Raw genomic sequence first — 10,061 nt, 5'->3', positions numbered from 1 at the left:
GTCTTACTGTATCACGCCATGACGACTGCAGTAAACAGGTTTTATAGAGATCTACTAACACCCATATGTGGGCCACTGAGATGGTAACTCATGTCAGTAGTGTATTAATTTACAAAGGGTTCAGTCGATACGATATGGAACCATCAGACAACATTTTCATTGAAAAACCGCCAAGCACCGTTGCAACTTTTTTCTCCGGGCTCGACCATAAAGGGGGGAGCGTCGCACAATAGCAGGTGAGAATAGCAGGTCTTGTGCTGGATTTTCATCTAAAAAAATTCCTGTTCGACCACGGAACAATAACATCTGAGTGGATTTGTGCTCAGAACCGACTGGTCCAGTGTACCTGAGCCATCTTTTGTCAAATCTCATTAAAAACCAATAATGTTCTTGTTCTACCAAGGAACTGTGATCACGGATTGTCTGAGAAGTAGAACTGGTAAAGCAGACCTTAACAATCAGTATCGATATCGTCAACCTGCCTTGGAAGATGACTGAGAATTGGAAGCTGGTCGATCGAGCATACCTGAACCATATTGTGTTTGATGTAATTTAAACTAGTAATTTTCTTGTTCTGCTGTGGAACAATAATGAAGGAAAAGGACAGAAAATGATTCTCTAGGAACTGGAACCAGCAAAGCAGACTTTAACAATCAGGTGGATATCGCCAAGTTAGGTTTGATTACGACTGGATGAGTATTGGAAGCTGGTCAGTTAAGCATACCTGGATGCCATTCAAAACCAGTAACATTCTTGTTCTTTATTAGTCAGGGAAACTTAGAAAAGGATTGTCTGAGAACGGGATCCAGTAAAGTAGATTTAACAATGATCTGAAACAGGATATCAGCTTTTTAGGAACTGGTACAGGGTACCCCAGCAATCTTGTGGTTTTGGGATAACATTAAGTTTGAAGACGATTGAGTTAGTGGAAACTGATTGTTTGAGCATATTGAGTCATTCAAAACCAGTAAAGTTATTGTTCTGCTGTGGAATAATAGTGCCCAGAAGATTGGATATGGGCTCAAACTGGTGAAGGACATCTCAACAATCTTGTGCACGCGGATATGATTGAGTATTGAAAGTTGGTCGATCATATCTCTACCAGCGTGATGTCATTCAAAATCAATACTACTCTTGTGCTACTGTGGAATAATCACATAAATCGAGACCCAAGGAGGGTTGGATGTGGTAAAGTACCCGTCTGATGTCATCAAGATTGAAGGTGACGGGTTGAGTACTTGGAGACAGACGAGCATACTGCAGCTACCTTGATGCCCATCAAAGCAGACAAGGTGAACAACAGTTTCTAAAAGTTTAAAGATGAAATTGGTAGAGAATTGTGATCGGTAGAACGTCTCAAACCAAACATTGCCCTGAAAATTTAAGTTCCTGACCCAAGACTGGGCAAAGTGAACAAACGTAATTACTTTAACACCTTCCACACCTGTAGGGTTTTTCCTCTACCCCGAAACCCCTGCCAAGATCGAGACTCCATCACGGGAGGCCTGCTGCTTCAGGAGAGTCCTGCCACGAGACGGCGGAAAAGGTCACATTTCCATTCCAGGTGCCCAAACCTCACGGCAGGAGACCCGCCATTTCCATCCAGCATCCTCGAGACAGACAGGAAGTGGCAAGAGTAGGCATTTAGAGGAAGATGAGCAACCAAATGTCTGTGATCCAAACCAAGATCCAGAGATGCTGTCTCAGTACCAGAAGGACTTCCCTCCTCTATCCTCCTGGCGCAGGAGAACCCCCGCGCTGCCGCAGCCGGACAACATCAAGATCAACCCGGCTTTCAGGTGAGGACCACTGTCAAATGCCTGGAAACACCTGACCATGCTAGCGAATGAGAAACTGTCTCCAAACTTTTTGATTGGTGCAGGATCGAGTTTTGGACTGTCCACGGGGCGACGTATCCCAATTGGCCCAACCCTGATATGGGAGGGGCCCCGTCCACCATCGCCAAATGTCCGTCCAGTAACACCAATATGACACTTAATTAGGTACAAAAATATTGGAATATTATACTACAGTGGTACCTAGACTTACAAGTTTGTGACCAACCTCGTAACTCAATTTACTTGTCAAATATTTTTTTCCCACTAATACATTCCAGCCTCCCCAAATAATTTTGAAATGCATTAATCATTTTGCTTGAACCCCCAACAAAAAGGACAACACAAGAGCTTGTAAATTGGGACAGTAATTCAAGGTAATAATGTACTAAGAAACTAAGATTACAAAACCTGGGAAGAGTATTTTTATGCAAGACGGCGTCATGGCATAGACAAAAGTGCAAAGCAGTCACTCATTGGCCAATCAGATTGCTCTGTCATTCTTATGCTGCCCACAGCCACAAGGGGTCATATTGGCATCAAATATTAGCAATGATGATTGCCACCAAATTTTATAAATATTTTTAATGTCTGTAAACACACCTAGTGTTACAAATAGTTTTTTTTTGTTTTTTTACATAAAAGTAAAAGGGGAAAACCAAAAAGGCTAGGTCCATGAAAAATAAAGGCATCTGGCTCAGCCACACAGCATTAAATTTATTTAAAAAAAAAGCAACAAAAAGGCCATGTTTCATCTCCTGTCTCGGTGTCTGCTCCTGTCTTGGTAGCGGGTGTCCTCCCTCCCCCTGCTCCCCCTCTCGTCCCTGCCACGGTCCCGGTTAACCCGGTTGTCCCGGTCTCTCCCTCCGGGCCTCTCCCACTCTCTGCGACCGACACCCGACCACTCCTGCTGCGAGGGCCCGGCCGCGAGGTTGATGGGCTTCCGGAAGGGTCTATCTCTGCCCCCGAAGCGCAGCTGCCCGGACTCCTTCTTGCCTCCCAGCCCGCCGCCGAGCCGCCTGGGAATCCAGCCTTTGAGGGTTCGCTCTAGCTCGAAGTCGACGAACAACTCCTGCTGGTCCACCACCAGCTTGTTGGCGTCCCGGCGGGCTCGCACCACGGCCCGCTCCTCCTTGTACTCGATGAAGGCGTAGCGCTTGGAAAAGCCCGTGACCACGTCGCGAACCAGCCTGAGCAGCTTAATGTCGCCGAATTTGGAGAAGACCTGGTGGAGCTTCTCCTCGGTGGTCAGCGGGTTGAGTCGGGCCACGAAGAGGGTGAGCAGCGGGTCTCCCTCGACGGCTTTGTTGGGCTTGTAGCGGGCGCACATTGCTCTCCACACGGCCCGGTCGTGAGGCTCCACGTCGGTCCCGTCGATGCTCCCGGCTTTGAGCGGATCGTACACCTTGGCGATGGGGCTCCAGTCCGCCATTTCGTATCTTTTTTTCCCCCGGCACCTTACTTTAAAAACGGAATCCAACTAGTCAAACAACCGTGTAGCTTTCAGATTCTGCTGTAGCGTGCACCTACAAAAACAATTCGATGGGAAACAAATAATTCGCCGGAAGTTTCCTCCTCCTAAATTTACCCGAAGCATTAGTTTGTTTGTGATTGTAATCCCTAAAAGGAGCTGCCTTTAAACAAATAAGGCTGCCGAGTGTTTTACTTCAATATTTGTATAATTGTGGTTGTAGTTAGTGTTTTAGTTACCTTATTTAGCATGTTAAGCAAAAAGCTCATTGTTTTGATTTTTGCTTTGATTGAAGATTCCAATTTTAAAAAATGAAGTTTTGTGTGTGTATATATGTATGTATGTTTATGTATATGTTTTCATTCAGTGTTTTTAATTTATTAGTTGCAAAAGATACATTTTAAATAAAGATTTTGCTTGGTGTCAATCTGGAAGACACTTCTTTACAAAAATCAAATTATTTAATCATCAATAAAAACATTGAAAAATATCTGCGCTCCACATTGTGTAATAACTATTTACAACATCAGTGAATGATGCTCACTTGACAACTATGTACAGGTTGTTTCTTTTGTTAAACCTAACAGTCTTCTGTCTACATGTCCTCCACACTCCACTTATAAGCTTCCTCCTGAAGTGCTTTTTTGTCCGCAATCCTTGTGTAGCGCTTCTGCTCGAAACCGTTGGACCTGTCCAGGACAGGGACAGACACACATGCATTCAGTAACAGTTTAAAGTGTTAACCAATGACAACAATATGATGGACATTTAAATGTTCTTTTTGAAATTCGGCTAACACTTCTGCTGGCCTTATTTTTCACACATTGTACCTGTTAACGCCATCCCAGCGATAACCTGGTAAAATGTTGAACCTGTTGGGAGGTGGCAGAGGGCCTCTGTATTGAGGTTTTTCTGACAAAAAAAAACAATCAAAAATGTTTTCAAAATTATGTATGGAAAAACACTGTTAAAAATCTCTGCCGTTACCTTTAACCCCGTGCGTCTTGCGCTCCTTCTTGCGCCGTAACATGGCCGCCATGGGATCTCCCTCCCTCTCCTGCTCCCTCAGCATGCGGTCCAGGTCCTCGTCGTTGTAGTTCCGCGCTAGCGGCTTCTGGGCCTCGTGCACGGCGTCCTCCAGACGCTGCTGCTGCATCTGACCCTGAGCCAGCCTACGAAATGTTTCATTCATGTCAATGAGATTTCATTTGTGGTTTCAGAATTAGGTTTCAAAGCAAGGTTAGGATTTCATGATTGGATTAGGGTTTCAAGGCAGCGTTAAGAGTCTGAAGATTATGTTAAGGTTTTAGGAAAAGGTTAAGATTTTCAAATTATGGTTTCAAGACAGGGTTAGGGTGTTAAATTTGGGTTTAGCTTTTAAACTAATGGTTTCAAGCCAAAATTAGGGTTTCAAATGATAGTTTCAAGCATAGTTTACGATTTTAAACAAAGGTTGGGATTTCAAAGTGGGGTTTCTAGCCAGTGTCAGGGTTTAAAGGTTGGGTTAGTGTTTGAGGCCTGGGTTCAAGCTTTCAAACATGTTTTGAATTAGGGCGTCAAGTCTGGGTTAGGGTTTCAAGGCCCCTCACTCACCCTTTTCCCCACTGAGCGTATTTCTCATCCTTTACAGCCTTTTCTCCAGCTTTCCTTTTCTGTTCCTCCCGCTCTGACTCCAAATCTCGTTTTTTGCCGCTCTTGTCTCGAAACACTGTCTGAGCGTGGCGGGATGCATCTGGGAACACACGTGTAGATATCATGTCATCAGCATGCTGTACAGATAACTAATATGTAATAAATATGAGCAACATGATGCTCACTCTCAAGCTCCCGGTTGTTTCCGTCCCTGCGTCGTGCCTCTTCCTTCTCCTTGCGAAGAACATCTGAGGATATCAGACCCGCCTTTCCGCCCGAGAGCATACTGCTGCCCTGGAAACAACAATATTTCAGAATGGCCGTGCCACATAAGAACTCCACATATCTCACGAGACTTCATCTCAGACAGGAAGTAGAATTTATTGTGACGGAAGAACGCAGTACATACGTCTTTGTCTTTTAAATCACGGTTTGAAGCCTGGATTAAAGGTTTTAAATTACAGATTCAAGTCTGGAGTGGATCAAGCCTAGTGGGTAAGGTGTCAAGCATAGGTTGGGGTTTCAATTCAGGGATTCAAGCCTTGGCTGATGTTTCAAGTGCACATTCTATTTTCTAAGTAGGGTGTCAAGCCCAGGTCATGTTTTCAAAATAGGGTTTCAAGTCTGGGTTCGGGTTTCAAAGAAGAGATTCAAGACAGGTTTAGCGTTGCAAGGTAGGGTTTCAAGCCTGGGTTAGACTTTCAAACAAGGGTTAGGTTTTCAAATTAGGACTTCATGACAGGTTTAGGGTTTCAATCAAGAGTTAAGGTTTCTAATTCAGGTTTCAAGGCAAATGTAGGGTTTTAAGTTATGTTTTAAGCCTGGGGTAGGGTTTTAAAGGAATAGGTTTTCAAATTATGGTTTCAAGATATAATTGAGGTTTGAAATTAGAGTTTCAATCAAAGGTTACTGGTTTCAAGTCCAAATGACAAACTGACAAAGTGTTTCACCTCTGTCTGTCCCATCCTGCGAGGGGGCGACAGATTGTCATCTGACATTTTCCCACTGCGCTGCCCCCGTCTGGGCGGCGACTGGTCTGAGTCGGAATCTCGCCGTCCCTTCTGCTGTTTCTTCCTCGGTGGAGACTGGTCGGAATCTGAACCTTGTCTGATGGCAGGTGTGCTTTGCACTTTTCCCGACTTCCTTGAACGCTGCCTGGGAGGCGACATGTCGGGAGAATCGTGGCGTTTCCTCCTGGGAGGTGAAATGTCAGGTGAATTGTGGCGTTTCTTCCTGGGTGGTGAAATATCGGAAGAATCGTGGCGAGCTCTCCTTGGAGGGGAAGCGTCTGGTGAGTCGTGTCGGGTTTTTCTGCCCGACGATTGCTTGGCTAAATCTTCTGACTGGATGTCCTCCTCTTCATTTTCGTCTTCTATAATGTAAGACAACACAGAATGTATACTTTCACATATTATGTGTCTGTTCCCCCAAAATCAAAATAGCTGACCTCCAATGACTTTCCACCTGGAGCTGCTTCTGAAGGCTTCCAGCATTCTCACATCATCGGGGCGCTCGTCAATCACTTCAGCGATCTGATTGGATGATAACAAGCGGTCGGTGGGTCAATTCCAATGTCCAAAACATCGGCACCAATGTTATTTACACTATTTTGTGTATTTTAGAAAAAAATACATATATTTTTAAATGTTTTGTTTTTTTTCAAAGCCAAGAAAATAAGTGCAATTAAGTGGTACATTTTATTTAATTTGGTTGCAGTTCAAGTTTCAAGACAGGGTTTGGGTATCAGATTTGGGTTACAGTTTCAAACTAGCTTTATGGTTTGAAATTAAGGTTTCAAGACAGGGTTAGCTCCTGAAATTGGGGTTTCAAGTTAGTGTTTCAAGACAGTATTTGGATTTCAAATTATGGTTTCAAGACGGTGTTAGCGTGTCAAACCGTGGTAAAGCGTTTCCGTCAGGGTAAGGGTTTTAAATTAATGTATCAATCAACCCAGGGACACCTGGAACCAACATATATGTTGTCATTTCCCCTAGTCTATAGATGAATGACGTCGAAAAAAATGTTTATTTTTGTATATAAACAGCAACTGTGCGAGCGTGCCAAATCAACCTGGCCATCATTTCTTACCACGGGCGCTTCCTCGTCGTCCTCTTCAACCTCATTTTCTTCTGCCACCATCTGTCTCCAATCTATATCATCATCGACTATTTTAAGTCTTGCATAAGAGAGACGAAAAGGGAGTTAGAAGCCACCATATGCCATTCATAGAGAAAAAGGTACCGTAGGTTAGCAACTAGCTGCTAACCACGCACACACATAAGCGGAGAGAAACAGCTCAACGTAAAAGGACTAGAACTCACCCTTTTCCTGGAACTTTACGATGCTTCTTTTTAAGTTTCCCCTTAGATTTTTTGGCGTCATCATCGTTGGACAAATAGCGTTTTAGGTACTCCGCTTTGGATAATTCTGCTCCTTTAATGCAAGCACCGGAGGCAGCCATCTTGACTTGGGGCAACTACGGAAGCGCGGAGTGTCCTAACACCGACCCATCAGTTCGGAAATCATACCGAATGACCGCGGAGAATCTTCACATTTGGTGCGTATCTTTGGCTACTTTATACTATAAAATAATACATTTTGCTTAAACATAAACGTATCTTTGTTTAGCATGCTAAGATTCAGCTTGTGAAATAAGCATTTCTTTAATATTATTGGCCAGCGGAGGCAACCATCTTGCTGTGGGGCAACTACGTAAATTGCGGAGTGTCATGCGCTCCCCATTTCGAGAACGTTAAAGGAATGTGGAGAAACCGCAACATTTGTTGTGTATTTACTACTACTACTACTAGACCTTAATCGAGTTAGGGCTAGTTTTGAATTTAATGAAGTTGAACTTGAATTAAATATGATGTAAATCCAATAAATTATTTAAAAACTGAATCATTTTGTCTGCCATAATATAAAAACATTTATCATGAAATATATAAAACCTTCAGTGTAAATTTGACGTTGAAATTAAATTAATGTACAATGTATCAAATTAATTACATTTTTCGAACTGCTTATCCTCACTCAGGTTGCGGGCGTACTGGAGCCTATCCCAGCTATCTTCGGGCGAGATGCGGGGTACACCCGGAACTGGTCGCCAGCCAATCGCAGGGCACATATAAACAAACAACCATTTGCACTCACAGTCACACGTACGGACAATTTAGAGTCTTCAATTAACCTACCATGCATGTTTTTGGGGTGTGGGAGGAAACCGGAGTACCCGGAGAAAACCCACGTAGGCACAGGGAGAACATACAAACTTCACTCAGGCGAGACCGGATTTGATCCTGGGTCATCAGAACTGTGAGGCGGATGTGCTAGCTAGCTATATATATATATATATATATATATATATATATATATATATATATATATATATATATATATATATATATATATATATATTACAGTTGGCATGAAAACTAGATTATGAAAACAGGTCAACATTTTATTTTTGATTTTTATGACTTTATTGATGAGTGCTAGTGATGAGCTTTGTGGTTGTGAGACTATGCTTTATGTGTGTGGCTTCACAGTGAAATACAACTAAACTGTACTTAACAAATGTCCTGCACTGGATTTAAAAAAAAAAAAAAAAAAAAAAAAAAGTTAAACCACTGTAACATTATGTAACATTTAATTCAGTGACTCTTTTGCATATCACGAGAGGGAGAATCACTTTGAGAATCATTACTTTAGGTTTTTACATGTAATGGTAGAAAAGCAGGACAGCAATAGTCCAGGACCTCTGCAGAAACATGCTGACAGCGCTGCACTGGACAAGTTGATCTGCAAAAGAAGACAAAGATGAAGAAGTTTCACCCAAAACTTCCTCCCTGCCTCCACTCACCTCTCTCCACATTAATGCTGGCTCCCTCCCCGGTTATCTTGCACATGTAGGTGGTGTTGTGCGGCAGCTTGTCCTGGTAGCCGCTCAGCGTCAGCCTGTAGCCGTGCGGCTCCACCTCCGTCACGTGGCTCACTTTTCTGAACTGCGCCTCCGCTGCCAGTCCGGACACGTTGACATTGATGAGTGACTGCTTGGAGCCCGACGACCAGGAGAACTCATAGCTGCTGGTCTTGTCAGGCTTGGCCTTAACCAGGCAGTCCACCCGCAGATCGCCATCGTCTTCCTTGCACACTGTGATGAGGTCGCACTGTACCGGCGTCAGCAACACTGACACACACAAAAAAGATGCATTTAAACTATGTAAACACACCTGTGGAAATATTTTCCTCACCTCCTAGTATGACGAACACAAACAGACACTGGAGCATGATGGAAAGCTTCCATCCAACTGGGAAAAAAAAACCAAAAAACATTTTCATGACAAATCCTCAAAAAACCAAAAAAGGCTAACTTTCTGACCGATTTCAGGCACAGGTCCCTGAGACTTTTTCGTGCATCCTGTTATGATAGACATGTCCACCCAATTTCATGTCAATCGGGGAAACTGGTGTCGGGGGCTGATATTTGCAAGAACAGGCCACTGCGTTTTCATGGTTGAATCAAACATCAAACAAAAACTTGCTGCCACATTCTGCCCACATTAGCCAGTTTAGGCAAAACAAGCTTCACAATTTAGAGTCGCCAATCTGTCTCGGATACATGCTACCAAATGAGGCTCATTTGGGCAGAGATGTTTGTCAAAGCATGAGCCATGGAAGTCAAATCAAAATGTATGACTTCCTGTTCGATCTCAGGCATAGCCCACGGTCCTTAAGACTTTTTGATGTATCCTGTTTTATTATTATATTTTTTATGGCATTATTATGACTTGCATGTCCACCTATTTTCATGTCAATCAGTGAAACTGGTGTCAGCTGCAATTTTTTTCTAACTTTACTTTTGAGGTATTTTAAAACATACACCATCAATTTTAATACAAAGCAAGTTTTTAAAATAAATCAGATGAAAAGATGACGTAGGATTGTGTTATCATCACCACATCTTATCCACAGTCAGGAATCATTCAATGTTTGTTTATCATCCCTGATATCCCTTATTTTCTCTTAGAATAGTCAAATCTAACATTTTGCAGGAGACTTACCTGTGCTTCGGTGCAGGATGATGAAGCAAGTCTCAGCACTGCAGAGCAAAACACTGAATG

General features: G+C 43.1%; 2 protein-coding genes and 1 long non-coding RNA gene across 5 annotated transcripts; 1 reads left to right on the top strand and 2 right to left on the bottom strand.

Moving 5' to 3' along the window:
• Positions 1-18: 18 nt before the first annotated feature.
• LOC133467419 (uncharacterized) lies at positions 19-2,394 on the top strand. Of its 3 annotated transcripts, none has more exons than XR_009785217.1 (4): positions 19-236; positions 404-1,292; positions 1,451-1,799; positions 1,883-2,394. It is a non-coding gene; the product is annotated as an uncharacterized LOC133467419 (long non-coding RNA). The 3 variants fall into 3 exon arrangements; XR_009785218.1 differs by having other exon boundaries at positions 34-236; positions 999-1,292; XR_009785216.1 differs by having other exon boundaries at positions 48-1,292.
• Positions 2,395-2,534: 140 nt separating this feature from the next.
• snrnp35 (small nuclear ribonucleoprotein 35 (U11/U12)) lies at positions 2,535-3,689 on the bottom strand. The gene has a single exon (XM_061752266.1). The coding sequence runs from the start codon at positions 3,265-3,267 to the stop codon at positions 2,587-2,589; it is 681 nt and encodes a 226-aa protein (XP_061608250.1). The 5' UTR covers positions 3,268-3,689; the 3' UTR covers positions 2,535-2,586.
• A 56-nt stretch (positions 3,690-3,745) lies between these two features.
• bud13 (BUD13 homolog) lies at positions 3,746-7,483 on the bottom strand. Its single transcript, XM_061752257.1, has 9 exons — positions 7,260-7,483; positions 7,027-7,114; positions 6,386-6,470; positions 5,889-6,310; positions 5,124-5,232; positions 4,900-5,038; positions 4,294-4,478; positions 4,137-4,218; positions 3,746-3,995 (listed from the first exon to the last, which is right to left on the bottom strand). Exons 1-9 carry the CDS (start codon positions 7,397-7,399, stop codon positions 3,902-3,904), a joined length of 1,344 nt encoding a protein of 447 aa, XP_061608241.1. The 5' UTR covers positions 7,400-7,483; the 3' UTR covers positions 3,746-3,901.
• Positions 7,484-10,061: the final 2,578 nt, after the last annotated feature.

The sequence above is a fragment of the Phyllopteryx taeniolatus genome, chromosome 17, assembly GCF_024500385.1.
Source record: "Phyllopteryx taeniolatus isolate TA_2022b chromosome 17, UOR_Ptae_1.2, whole genome shotgun sequence".
In the NCBI taxonomy this organism is placed as follows: domain Eukaryota; kingdom Metazoa; phylum Chordata; class Actinopteri; order Syngnathiformes; family Syngnathidae; genus Phyllopteryx; species Phyllopteryx taeniolatus.
The sequence above is the reverse complement of the archived record's forward strand: the minus strand, read 5'-3'. Positions and strand labels throughout refer to the sequence as shown.

Coding starts and splice junctions, on each gene's coding strand:
- snrnp35 (XM_061752266.1), bottom strand. CDS start 3,267: ATGGCGGACTGGAGCCCCATCGCCAAGGTGTACGATCCGCTCAAAGCC.
- bud13 (XM_061752257.1), bottom strand. CDS start 7,399: ATGGCTGCCTCCGGTGCTTGCATTAAAGGAGCAGAATTATCCAAAGCG. Junction 5,233..5,888: donor GCAGGATGGGACAGACAGAG/GTGAAACACTTT, acceptor TGTTGTTTCCAG/GGCAGCAGTATGCTCTCGGG. Junction 3,996..4,136: donor CGCTGGGATGGCGTTAACAG/GTACAATGTGTG, acceptor TGTCCTGGACAG/GTCCAACGGTTTCGAGCAGA.